Consider the following 14517-nt stretch of genomic DNA (forward strand, 5'->3'; position numbering starts at 1 on the left):
CAAAGATAATTAGGGGGCTGGAGGCTAAAACAGACGAAAAACGGTTGCAATTGGGTTTGTCCAGTCTGGTGAAAAGAAGGACTAGGGGTGACCTGATAGCGGTCTTCCAATATCTAAGGCAGAGGATTTCAAACTTGGGAGCTTTAAGACTTGTGGACTTCAACTCCCAGATGTCAGCATTCTGATGCTGCCATAAAAAGGAGGAGATGAGGCTTGACTTTTCACCTACTTATTTTCTCTGTAGATAATATCCCCTAGGAGATGGGATGGGAGGGGAGACATTCCTGTGGGGTGAGGTCAGAAGCTGGGGAGACTGACTTGGAAGATGGCCAATGAGAAGATGAGAATTGGGGAACAGAAAGGGAAGGGTTTGGGGGTCAGAGGGTTAGTATCGGCCACGACGAAGTCGTGGCCAGATCTGTCGTACTCAATAAATGGAATATTTCAGCAAAGATTAATTGTTTGGGAGTGCAATTTATTTGAGATGACATCGAAACCTGACACCAGAATTCTCTTCTGGGAGCATAGCTGGCTGGAGAATTCTGGGAGTTGAAGTCCACAAGTCTTAAAGCTCCCAAGTTTGAAGACCTCTGATCTAAGACCTCAGATCTAAGGGGCTGCCGCAAAGAAGAAGAAGAAGAAGTCAATCTATTTTCCAAAGGACCTAAAGACAAGCCAAGAAGCAATGGATGGAAACTCATCAAGGAGAGAAGCAACCTAGAACGAAGGAGGAATTTCCTGATGGAACAATTTATTTATTTATTTATTTTTTTAAAAAATTTTATACCGCCCCCTCTCCCGAAGGACTTGGGGCGGTGAACAGCCAAAATTAAAAACACACAATGCAAACATTAAAATACTATAAAACGAAATTAAATTTAAATTTAAATTTAACCAATGGAACAATTTGCTTGCAGAAGTTAGGGGCGCTCCACTACAGGAGGTTTTTAAGGAGAGACTGGACAACCCATTTGTCTAAAATGGTATAGAATTATTAGAATTAGATGTTTTTTATTATTGGCCAAGTGTGATTGGACACGCAAGGGATTTGTCTTGGTGCATACGCTCTCAGTGTACATAAAAAGACAAGATACGTTCATCAAGAATCATAAGGTACAACACTTAACGATAGTCATAGGGGACAAATAAGCAATCCGGAAACCCTATCAATATAAATCGTAAGGATTATTATAGAGTCTCCTGCTCGAGCAGCGGGTTGGATTAGAAGACCTCCGAGGTCCCTCCCGACTCTTGTTGTTCTGTTAAGGGCGTGCTTCCAATTTGAGAAGGGGAAAGCTCTTAGAACAACAACTCAATTCAATTCAACTGTCAATTCTGATTGAATTGACTGAATGAATGAATGCAAGGCATCCCTGCTCCGTTCTGCAAGATGGAGACGGGATCTACTTGCAACCTCTAAGATCCTCTCCTTCCCCCAGGGACTCCTACCCTTCCTACCTGTCCAGATGGGCTTCTGCACCACTGCTTGGATCTCTCCAAGAAATGGAAGGGGAAGTGGCATCGCAGGCCATGCCCCTTACCTGCCTGGCATTAACCCTTAAGGGTCCCTTCTGTTTCTTTTTGCCCATAAAGAGAAGCTGTTCCCCTTGCACAGTGTTTCTCAACCTTGGAAGCTTGAAGATGGGGGGACTTCAACTCCCAGAATCCCCCAGCCAGCAGCGCTGGCTGGGGGATTCTGGGAGTTGAAGTCCCCCCATCTTCAAGCTTCCAAGGTTGAGAAACACTGCAGTCTTGCAGCTGCATGCAGGCTTGAGAAGGGCTGCAGTAAAAGTTGCAGGAGGCAGGCTGGCATGCCCAAAGCTTGCCCAGGAGGATGGGATTCTTTCCCCCAATTCCCATGCACCAAAAAAAATAACTGCTTTCACTTTTTTTCCGGAGCCCACAGACTTTCCCCCGCAGGTCAACACAACAAACTCACCTGCCAAAGCTGAAACTATTCCCTTTTGAGCACTGGGGATTGCAGTTGGAGGGTTAAAACGAGAGAGACGCTCTAAGGATGCTAGAGCGGCGCATAGCCGGCGGCGAACCTCACTTCCGCCACCGCGGCCAGAGAAGCCTCCATCATATCCGACACTGAGATACCAACAGCTGGCGAAAGTTCTCCGGCGCATGCTCAGTTTTCCCTCCGAAGCCCAGAAGGTTGCCAGGACTTTGATCTTCCCTGAGGGAGCTGCCTATTGCAGGGGGTGGGCAACTGTGGCCCTTTTACAACCTGTGGACTTCAACTCCCAGAATTCCTGAGCCAAGCCAAGCTGGCTCAGGAATTCTGGGAGTTGAAGTCCACAGGTTGTAAAAGGGCCACAGTTGCCCACCCCTGGCCTATTGATTAGCAGAGGGGGAAAGGGGGAGATTGTTCCCCAGTTTAAAAAAAATGAAACTAAATGAGGATTTTTTTTTTTTTTTTAGTATGGCTTAATGATGGTATAAAAGACACTGTTCATTTCATCACCGTGCATGTGGCTGCCATAGCAAGATTCAAAACCAGGAATTAATAATAAAAATTGTAAACATTGTAAGCCGCCCTGAGTCTCCGGAGAAGGGCGGCATATAAATCAAATAAAAAATAATAATAATAACAAGCCATAAATTAATAAGATGCATGTATCTTATTGCCTAAGCATTGCCACGCGGTATCTGCATCTATTTGCTTGCAGAAAAAATGAATAGACACCAATGGATATTTAATCATCAGGAGGCATCTGGGAGCATGATTTATTAGGTGTATTTATATGTTTATTATATTTATTAGGCTTGTTTTTATATGTGATTTTTTTTTCTCCTTTGCAGAAACTGCCCAAAGGTTTAGATCGGTGCTTTTCAAACTTGACAACTTTAAAATGTGCGGACTTCAACTATCATCTCTCTCTCTCTCTCTCTCTCTCTCTCATATCTATCATCCATCCCTATCTATCTATCTATCTATCTATCTATCTATCTATCTATCTATCTATCATCTATCTATCATCTATCTATCTATCCATCCATCCATCCATCCATCATCTCCATCCTTTCATCTGTTCATCCATCCATCCATCATCTCCATCCTTTCATCTGTGTTGTAAATCAGAGGTCCAGGCTTTTGCTGTTCCAAGATGTCTCTCCCGCTCTCGCAGAGAGGTTTATTTTTTATACAGTTTTACACAGGCAGATAAAAAGGCAGGCAAGCAATAGTGTTCTAATTGGACAATCCTCCTCCCTCTTCCCCCACTCAGAAGGTCAGATAACACAGACCAGAGCAAGAATGAGATCATCCAGGAAGAAGATACAATGACACCAGAAACGGAAGCAGTGTGCTGCATTTGGCCCAACGTCATTCTTCAATCCCTACACATCTGTTCATCCTTCATAGCCACCTATCTTAACTAAGTACTCTGGGCTGCTAATGGAAGGAAGGAAGGAAGGAAGGAAGGAAGGAAGGAAGGAAGGAAGGAAGGAAGGAAGGAAGGAAGGAAGGAAGGAAGGAAGTCTTGAACAGAAAACTTCCATTTCTCACTTCCTGTTTAGGGTTGAAACACTTCATTTATTCTCACACATGCTTTATGTCCATCGTGTACTGCTTTCTATACTTCTTGTATTTGTTAAAGACTGCAATGTCTGTATCACAAGGTAAGCATCCCTCCCTCTCCCTTCCTTCCCCCCATGCATTAGGCACATGAGTCATTTTATTAAGTTTATTCTTCCAACAAAAACTCTACAACTCTAAAATTAAGCACTTCGTTCAGTTATTAATATCTGAATTATTGCAATGGTTCGTAAAGCTATCACTGGAACAGTCTTTGATCTCCAAAAGGTGAATCTTAGACTTGCAGAAGGGTTAAAATAAAAAAAAAATCAAGATGGCAGCTGTGCCTATGATAAGAGTACAGAGAAGAGCAACCAAGATGATTAGGCAACTGGAGACATATGAAGGAATTGGGTATGTCTAGTCTAATGAAAAGGACAACGGATGACATGGTAACACTGTTCAAATATTTGAGGGGCTGCCAGAAAGAAAATGGGGTCAACTTATTTTCCAAAGAACCTGAAGGCAGAACAAGAAGAAATGGATGGAAACTCAACAAGGAGAGAAGCAGTGGAGGGTTCCTCCCGGTTCGGCCGAGCCGGTAGCGGTGACAATATGATGTCACCGAACCGGTTCTCCCCCCCCACCCTCCAACCCCCCTCACGTTATTCTTACCTTTTATTTGATCCCACCCCCAATCTATTGCTGCCTCCTGAGTCCCAGCTGTTGACTAGAGGGAAAAAAACTGTTTAAACTCTTGCTGCGGGGCTTCAAAGGGCCATCCTACAGCTGATCAGTGTTAAAAGCAAACAAATGAGTCGGGTCCTAAGTGCGAGGACCTTCCAGAAATGACTCTGACCAGCTAGCCACGCCCACCTAGTCACATGACCTCCAAGCCACACCCACAAAATAAGCCACGCCCACAGAACCGGTAGTAAAAAAATGTAGAACCCACCCCTGGAGAGAAGCAACCTAGAACTAGAACCTAGAAATTTCCTGACTGAACAATTAATCAGTGCCAGCAGAAGCTGTGGGTGTTGGAGGTTTTTAAGAAGAGATTGGACAACCATTTGTCCGAAATAGTATAGGCTCCCCTGCTTGAGAAGAGGTTTGAAGACCTCCAAGCTCCCGTCCAACTCTGTTATTGTGTTATATGGCGCATACGATGCACAGACCAAGAGACAGGGCTTTGAGCATAGGTCTGCAATCCCCATCATTATTTTTTTAACCCGCTCCCCAGATGTCCCATCTCATTTTCATTGCAATTTCTGAACTTTTTCGAAGTTTGTAACGCCTGAATCGTTTTACACCGACAGGATTCAAAACGTACATTTCTTCAAAAACTCTTTTGCGCTCCAAGGACTGAGAGGGTTTCTCTCTCTGTGGATTCTCTTGTTGTGACCTAGGCTTCCAGAGTCATTAAAACACACGAGTAGTCCCAAAAACCTCTTTTATTGCAACAGCTGTGAATTACTTTCATTCACAGCTGAGTCCCAATTAATTGCAAAAAGTCCTTCGGGAGAAGTCGTTCGGGATAATCACCAATCTTTATCTCCTTTGACACGCTGCCAAAGACCTACTTGGCAAAGTCACACGGAGTCCAGAATCAAATAGAGATGCCGACTGGGAACAGAATTAACAACGTTGTTTTCCTGCAAAGGGCCCACGTGCCTTTGCTTCTCTTTTAAGCCTTATGGGAGGGGCCAATCATCTCCAGGCCTTACTGCCGAATTGTCCCTTTTGTTTTAACTGTTCGTGCCTTCTGGCAGCTCTGCGCATGCTTGTACTGGAAACAGGTTCCTTCTCTTCCTCTGCCTCTCTGCTGTATGACTTTGGAGGCTCTGGAGTCCATGCATCACTCCCTGATGGCCCTGCCCCCATCTCTGCCTCTGATGCAGAGCCCTCATCCAGGCCTTCCCCAGATTCCAGGACTGGCCCATGTTCCTCCTCAGCCTCCTCACTGTCCAACTCCGCTGCCAGCTCCACAGGCTGCTGGCGGACCACAACATCTCTGATGAGAAGTGAGGTTTTTCTTACACGAATAGCTCTTTCGGCATACAAAGCAAGCGTATGGTTTCTCCCCTTGGTGAATCTTTTTATGGATACTAAGGCTGGAGCTCTGACTGAAGCTCTTTCCACATTCCAGGCATTTGTAGGGTTTCTCCCCCGTGTGGGTCCTTTCGTGGCAATTAAGGTAGGTCTTGTTGCTGAATCTCTTCTCGCACATAAAGCAACGGTATGGTTTCTCTCCTGTGTGAGTGCGTTGGTGCAAAGTAAGGTGTGAACTCTGACTGAAATTCCTTCCGCACTCAAAGCATTTATACGGCTTCTCCCCGGTGTGGGTCCTTCGGTGGGTCGTAAGGTGTGTTCTCTGCCGAAAGCACTTTCCACACTCCAAACACACGTATGGTTTTTCCCCAGTGTGAATCCTCTTGTGAGAAACCAGACCGGCGTTCGTGTTGAACGTTTTGGGACATTCCGAGCACAGGTACGGCTTCTCTCCCCAGTGGATTTTTTTATGCCGACCTAAGAGCGCGGTGTGGCTAAAGGTCTTTCCGCACTTCGAGCATTTGTACAGTTTTTCCTCAGCGTGAATTCCCCTGTGTGAAATAAGGGAAGTGTTCTTACCGAAACTCTTTCCATACTCCAAGCATCGATAGGGTCTTTCTTCCGTGTGTAATTGCTGATGTCGGGTCAGAGAGGCGCTCTGATTGAATTGCCTTCCGCACTCTGAGCATTTAAATACTTTCTGTTCTCCGTAAATTCTTTGATACGGCAAAAGATCACCTATCTGAAGAAAGTTCTTTCCATGTGCCGAACAAGAATCTGATTTCTCACTTGAATGGATTTTTTGATGCGAAAGAAAGTTTGAGCTCTTTGTCCATCCTGAATGTTGATAGAGTTTCTCCCGTGTATAAATTCTGTGGTGTAATTCGAGTTTGAATTCAGAGATTAATGCCCTGCTACCTGAAGGATTTTTGTTCTTTTCTTCCTGTTTCTGGATTAAGTTTCGACAAGGGTCTTCTGCCCGGAGGTCAGACAGATTCCTCCTAGTCTCTCCTTTTTGCCCTTCCTGTCCCCCTGATCCCTTGAGATCACCAGCTTCCTGCTCTTCATCTTTGGCAATTCTCGAGGAGATACACCTCAGCTCTTGAGCAGGGAAATCTTCCGTCACCAAACCTGCTCGGACAGAAAGACAGAGAAAAGACTAGATCACAAATGAAACGGAAAAGTGGAACAAATGTACTCAATTGATCATTCTTGTAAATCGTTAGGGAATTGCAAGTATATGATAACAGTGTTCTAATATCTAAAGGCCTGCCCCATAGAAGAGGGGGTCAGCCTATACTCCAAAGCACCTGAAGGCAAGATAAGAAGCAATGGATGGAAACTAATTAAGGAGAGAAGCAACCTAGAATCAAGAAGAAATTTCCGGACAGTGATAACAATTAATTAGTGGAACGACTTCCCTCCAGAAATTGTGAATGCTCCAACGCTGGAGGTTTTTGAGAAGAGATTGGACAACCATTTGTCTGAAATGGTATAGGCCCTGACGGCAAACCTATAGCACGTGTGCCACAGGTGGCACACAGAGCCCTCTCTGTGGGCACACGAGCCGTCGCCAGCTGCTCTTCCAGGTTCCGTCGCACACATGCGCGCCAGTCAGCTGGTGAGGTGCACATGCACACCAGCCAGCTGCTCTCTTCCGGGTTCCGGCAAGTGAGGACCCGGTTTGTGGGGGCAATAAGCTGACAATGCTTAACTCAGTGCCGAAAAGGTAGCGCGGAAGCTTCGCACACACTCATGCGCGCTCATCAGGGCTGCGCTCCAGAAAATCTGAACTTCCAGCGCGCAAGCGTGCCCAGTGATCAGCTGGCCAGCGAACACGCGCAAGCAAGTTTTCAGCACTGCCACACGCGTGAAGGGATCGCGCTTCGGAAAAGCCAACTTCACAACTGTTTTCGGCACTGCCGTGGGCACAAAGGACAGCTGATTGTCATGCACGCATGTGCGCCAGAAACCTGGAAGACAAACAGGCAAGGCTGCACATGCCGGCCGATATGGCTTCGGGTGCCACTTTGGGCACGCGTGCCATAGGTTCGCCATCACGGACTTATAGCTTTTATGTACACTGAGAGCTTATGCACCGAAGACAAATTCCTTGCATATCCAATCACACTTGGCCAATAAAGAATTCTATTCTATTCTATTCTATTCTATTCTATTCTATTCTATTCTATTCTATTCTATTCTATTCTATTCTATTCTATTCTATTCTATTTCTATTAATTCTACTCTACTCTACTCTACTCTACTCTACTCTACTCTACTCTACTCTACTCTACTCTACTCTACTCTACTCTATCAAAAGCATGTTTAGATTGGCACTTGAAAGAAATTCTGATTGCTGTTGGCTGAACTCGTCCCTTTTCCTTGACTGAAGATAGAGAAATATAAATATGAATCACCATCAGTTTCCCCAATTCTTTCTCTGAGCCAGATTGTCTCAAAGGATCTCTAGCAGAAGGTGGCAGAAGAAACATCTCCCACCTTGTCCTTATTAAAGACGGGTTCAGCAAAAGGAGGACCTGAAATGGTGGCCATGCTTTAGATCAGTGTTTCCCAAACTTGGCTATTTTAAGATGCATGGACTTCAATTCCCAGAATTCCCCAACCAGTATGCCTGGTTGAGGAATTCTGGGAGTTGAAGTCCATACATCTTCAAAGGGTCAAGTTTGGGAAACACTGCTTTAGATCAACCTCCCTCCATGAGGTCCTTCAACTCCAAGTGGTCAAAGAACCAAAAAGGAGGTATCTCCACACAAACACATCCCGGGAAAACTTTACACTTTTCAAAATGGCCTCACTTGAGGCCACCAAGGCAATACAGGTAGTCCTCGACTTACAATAGTTCATTTAGTGACCATTCAAAGTTACGACAACACTGAAAAATGTGACGTAGGACCGTTTTTCACACTTAGGACCTTTGCAGCCTCCCCACAATCACATGATCAAAATTCGGACACTTGGCAACTGTCTCGTACTTATGACTGTTGCGGTCCCAAAGTCATGTGACCCCCCCTTTGGCGATCTTCTCACCAGCAAAGCCAATATGGAAGTCAATACGGAACCGAGTTATGAACTTATCAACTGCAGCGGTTCACTTAACGACTACGACGAGAGAGGTTGTAAAATGGGGGCAAAACTCATGTAACAAAGGTCTCACTTCACAACAGGAATGTTGGGCTCAATTGTGGTCGTAAGTCGAGGACTACCTGTACAAATGACAGACACAGAGAGCGAGAGCAGATTAAGGGAGACTCACTGAGCGAGGCCACGATCCCATACGTCTCCAGCATGACTTCCCTGTACAAGGTCCTTTGGCTCCGATCCAGCAGGGCCCATTCCTCCTCTGCGAAATACACAGCCACCTCTTTGAAGGACACAACAGCCTGAAAGAAAGTCCAAGTCACAATCTGGAAGGAAGTGCAGGTGGGACTGCAACACCTTCTCCAGAAGAACTTCGGTAAATTGCTGAAACAAAAATAAGGAGCAGGAAGTAAGCATCATGCTGGAGGATTAAGACCAGGGAAACCAGTTCACATCCATCCCCAGCTGTTCTGCCCTAGCTACGGATCCCAAAGAACACAGCGCACACAAACTCTGAACAAAACTTACTTTACTCAAATAACGCAGTTTTAGCAAATGCCGGCTGTTAATAAGCGTTCTTAACAGCCTGCCAGAATTCCACAGATAAGATAGTCAGAGTCTTACTGGAGTTGGCAGAAAGCCCAGAAGCAAGGTTGCATAGAAATCCCAACACGATGATTAGCGAACTAAAGTTGTTTCCTGCAGCTTGTTACAAGCTGCGTTCTTTCTTAAATAGGCTAAGGGCGTGGCCAATTAGCCCCAAGCCTTACTCTCGAGGAGACCTCCTCCTGAGGAACCACTCCTTTGGCAGCTCTGCGTGCCCGTGCATTGAGAAGAGGCTCCTCCTCTTCATCCTCTTCACTTAAAGGAGCCTCTGGAGGTTCTGAAGGCCCTGACTGAATCCCCGCCTCTGGCACCACATCTTCTCCAGCCTCCTCGCTGTCCGACTCAAGCGCCGGCTGCACAGGCTGCTGGCGCAGCACCACACCAGCCTCCTCGTCGTTGTGATCAGCAACGATCCACGCAGGCCGCTGGTGGGCCACAACACCAGCCGGAAAAGATCCAGAGAGACTTTGGGCCTGATTCTCTTTCTCAGGCCCACCTCAAAGAGAGTTCCTAACAAGTGAGAACAATTAGCCGGTGGAATTTATTTATGTATGTATGTATGTATGTATGTATGTATGTATGTATGTATGTATGTATTTATTTATTTATTTATTTATTTGTTTATTTATTTATTTATTTATTTATTTATTATATTTCTATACCGCCTTTCTCCCGTAGGACTCAAGGCGGTGTACAGTCAAGAAAAATATAGATACACAAACATCATAAAATTGCTAATTAAAATTATTATTATAACATAGTTTGGCCCAATTAAATAGAACCTAAAATTAGATAACATTTTAAAAACATTCACATGTTCATATGTTTAGCCCCGCTTGTTGGAACATCAGGGTTTTGAGGGCACAGCGGAAAGCACGGAGATCACGGATATTTCGTATCTCAGAGGGCAGTTCATTCCAAAGGGTTGGAGCCCTCACAGAGAAGGCCCTCCCCCTGGGAGTCGCCAGTCGGCATAATTTGACTGACGGTACCCTGAGTAGTCCCTCCCTGTGAGAACAAATTGCTTCCAGAAATTGTGGGTGTTCCATCTGTCACCTGCACCTCTATAACTGTCTGGTTTGGTTCTGCAACCCTACAAGACAGACTCAGACTTCAGAGGATAATTAGAAGTGCAGAAAAAACCATGGCTACCAACCTGCCTTCCATTGAGGACCTGTATACTGCACGAGTCAAAAAGAGGGCTGTGGAAATATCTATTGACCCCCTCACATCCTGGACATAAATTGTTCCAACTTCTACCATCAAAAAGATGCTATAGGGCACTGCACACCAAAACAACTAGACATAAGGACAGTTTTTCCCCCCACTATCCCACAACACTGTCAAACTATTTACTAAGAATGTATTACTATTATTCTTCTCATCCTTCCTACTACCTGTCTCCTTTTCTACTTATGACTATAACTTTGTTGCTAGCATCCTTACGATTTATATTGTTTTGTTTAGTTTTCTAGTATGAATTTTTGTTGTTTGCTTATTTAGTATCTTATGACTACCACTAAGTGTTCTATCCTATGATTTATGATGAATGTATTTTTATGATGACTATGATCATGATTTATCACTTATAGCTTTTATGCACACTGAGAGCTTATGCACCGAAAACAAATTCCTTGTGTGTCCAATCACACTTGGCCAATAAAGAATTCTATTCTATTCTATCACAGAAGGAGCCTGGATAGCTCAACAGACAGAAGCACTGTAATTTAACACCAGCTGTCTGCAATTACTGCTGGTTCGAATCTCTCCAAGGCTCAAGGTTGACTCAGCCTTCCATCCTTTCTAAGGTGGGTAAAATGAGGACCCAGTTTGTGGGAGCAATAAGCTGACTTTGTATAAAATATACAAAAGTATGAAGGCTATTGCTTAACGCATTGTAAGCCGCCCTGAGTCTCCGGAGAAGGGTGGCATATAAATCAAATGTAAAAAACATTTAAAATTTTTTTAAAAAAAAGGTTTTCAAGAAAAGATAGGATAACCGCTTCTCTAAAATAGTATAGGGCCGTGATGGCGAACCTATGGCACAGGTGCCACAGGTGGCACGCGGAGCCATATCGGTGGGCATGCGAGCTCAGCTCTGGCATGCATGCATGCACCAGCCAGCTGATTTTCGGGCCTTTTGGGCCCACCAGAAGTCAGGAAACACACTGTTTCCGGCCTCCGGAGGGCCTCTGGGGGGTGGGGAAAGCCGTTTTTGCCCTCCCCAGGCTCCTAGAAAGGCTCTGGAGCCTGGGGAGAGCAAAAAACGGGCCTACCGGGCTCATCGTGCCGTCATGTGCCAAAAGCGGGGGGAGCACGGGGGGGCGGGGCACATAGAATGGATGTGGGCACGCGTGCGTGTGACCCCACCGCACTCCCCCCACTTTTGGCACGCAATGGCAAAAAGGTTAGCCATCTCTGGTATAGGGATTCCTGCTTGAGGAATCTAGGGTTGGACTAGATTATTCCAGTTGTTGTGAGGGGAAACTTGAACTTCCTTGTATTCCTCAGGAAAGGTGGAATACAGAGCTAAGAAAAACCTAAATAGAAGCTACAGAAATGGATGCAATCGCTATGTAATGTCCCAAAGGTGCTTTTTCAAGAGGCAACTGGACTTTCTGGGTTTTTCTTTGAAGTCGTTTTGCTTCTCATCCAAGAAGCTTCTTCAGCTCTGCAAGCTTCATGGATGAGAAGCGAAACGACTTCAAAGAAAATCCAGAAAGTCCAGTTGCCTCTTGAAAAATGACCCAGATGACCGAGAATCTCCATAGATAAATAACCATGTAATGTTTCTAAATTTTTAAAAAGTATTATTTCCCCTCAGGAGACCACAGTGCAACAGAGAACCAAGGACAGAATAGGTTGCTTTTTTTGCAGAAAAAAAGAGAGAAAACGTTGGGTGGCCCTGAAAATCTGGAGGACGTTTGGACACCGAAGCTTCTTCAAATGCAAGGAGTATTTCCCAAGAGGGGGTCTTGAGTGCGTTGTTATTTGGGGGCAAGGAGACAAAAAGGGGAAAGGGATGCCAGGGGGGAATGGGGACATAATGAAGGAATACTCTCAGGGGTGGGCTTCAAAAATTTTAGCAAGGGGTTCTCTGCCCGGTTGCTGAGTGGGCGTGGCCATGGTGGGTGTGGCCTAGCCAGCCTCCTGCACCACGGTGTGTGGGGGGGTCATTTTTGCTCTCCCTGGGCTCCAGAGGCTTTCCTTGAGCCTCTGGGATGGCAGAAATGGCCTCCTCGGGCTCTGTAGGCCAGAAACAGGCTCATTTCCGGCCTTCCCGAACTTCTGGTAGGCCCTTTTTTCGCTCTCCCCGAGTCTCTGCTCGTGCCCTGCACTTACCTGCATCCAAAACGGGCTGCGTGGGGCTCCTGGGAGGGCAGGGTGGGCGGGACCAGCCAGGAGTGGGATTTGGGGGTTCTCCGAACTGCACAGAATCTTAGCTAGCGGTTCTCCCGAACCCTCAGCAGCCCACTCCTGAATACTCTCTCATTTGCAAAGAAAGCATCCCCCCCCCTCATTTCCTCAGAGGCATAACTCCATCCCTACTCTGCTTTTCCAGCCCATCAGAAATGGGGACAAATTTGACGATTGGTAGAATGTTTAGCTCAACCTGTTGACTGCTTTCTCTTCTTTTTTTTCTTATATATTTTTTCTTTTTTAATTTAAATTTATTGTATTATTAGAGAATAAAATACAGAACAGTGAAATAAAGAAACAAAATGAAACCAAGCGTGTGTGTGTGTGTAGGTAGACAGACAGACAGACAGACAGATAGATAGATGATGGATAGATGATAGAGATAGATGATAGATATAGATGATAGACAGACCGACAGACATAGATATAGATTAGATATATAGATAAGAGGGAAAAATTATTGCTTTTTCTTTTCTTTTGGCACTCAGCCAAGATGGATCCTACATGTTAAATGTTAAATCTGATCAGTCACTTTTCCCTCCTTTTTTTGGACTCTTTTATTTTTTCCCCTTTGCTGCTGTTGTTAGGGTTGGATCAGTGGTGAAATGTAAAATAGTCCCGCCTGGACTATTGCAACACTCTCTACATGGGGCTCCTCTTGAGGAGCACCCGGAGGCTCCAACTGGCGCAGAGTGCGGCCGCGCGGTTGGTAATGGGAGCGACATGGCGTTCCCATGTAACACCCCTCCTGCGCGAGCTGCACTGGCTCCCGGTGGTCTTCCGGGTGCACTTCAAGGTTTTGGTTACCACCTTTAAAGCGCTCCATGGCTTAGGACCTGGGTACTTGCGGGACCGCCTACTACCACCAATAGCCTCCCACCGGCCGGTACGCTCCCATAGAGAGGGGCTCCTCCGGGTGCCGTCAGCCAAACAATGCCGACTGGCGGCCCCCAGGGGAAGAGCCTTCTCTGTGGGGGCACCTACTATCTGGAACGAGCTCCCCCCAGAGATACGGAGGATCCCGGATCTGCCGCACCTTAAAGACCTTACTATTTCACCAGGCCGGTCTGGCCTAATTTTCCCCCTCTTTTATAAAAGATTTTTAAAATTTTAAATATCTTTTAGTATTTTGTATATTCAATTTTAAATTGGTTTTAAAAGTTTGGGGTTTTAAATTTGTCGGGGCCAAAATTATTTAATTTGATTTTATTCTATTTTAAATTTTGTATTGTATGTGTTTTTATTGTTTGGCTGTGCACCGCCCTGAGTCCTTCGGGAGTAGGGCGGTATAGAAATCTAATAAAATAAATAAATAAATAAATAAATAATAAAATTTGTTACTACCGTTTCTGTGGGCGTGGCTTGGTGGGGACTTGGTGGTGGGGGTAATATGACTGAGTGGGTGTTGTAAAAAAATGCTTTTAAAAGCCTCTGATGATCCCAGCTGACTTGCCTGATCGGCAGAGGCTTTTTTTCCTTTTAAAAACATTTTTTCTATAACTTCTTCGGCCGAAGAAGTTGTAGAAAAAATGCTTTTAAAAGCCTCTGATGATCCCAGCTGAGCCGCGCGATCATCAGAAGCTTTTTTTTTTTTTACTTTTAAAAGCATTTTTTCAGCCAAAGAGGTTGTAGAAAAAATGCTTTTAAAAATATATAAAAAAAGCCTCTGATGATTGCGCGGCTCAGCTGGGCATGGAGGGGGGGCAGGGATTTTTGCTACCGGTTCTCCGAACCACCCGCCTCCATCGCTACCGAATCGGGCGATCCGGTCCAAACCGGGAGCATTTCACCCTTGGGTTGGATGTATGTTTTTGCTT

General features: G+C 45.3%; 1 protein-coding gene across 1 annotated transcript in view; it reads right to left on the reverse strand.

Moving 5' to 3' along the window:
- Positions 1-14517, reverse strand: part of LOC139311736 (zinc finger protein 420-like) — a 336520-nt gene that overhangs the window by 21596 nt on the left and 300407 nt on the right. The window contains exon 8 of the mRNA XM_070936228.1: positions 5563-6199. Within this exon, the coding sequence (XP_070792329.1) occupies positions 5563-6199 (637 nt within the window). The remainder of the gene's footprint in view (positions 1-5562; positions 6200-14517) is intronic.

The sequence above is a fragment of the Pituophis catenifer genome, unplaced genomic scaffold (genome assembly GCF_029215685.1).
Source record: "Pituophis catenifer annectens isolate HBS135680 unplaced genomic scaffold, rPitCat1.0.hap2 SCAF_2, whole genome shotgun sequence".
Classification (NCBI taxonomy): domain Eukaryota; kingdom Metazoa; phylum Chordata; class Lepidosauria; order Squamata; family Colubridae; genus Pituophis; species Pituophis catenifer.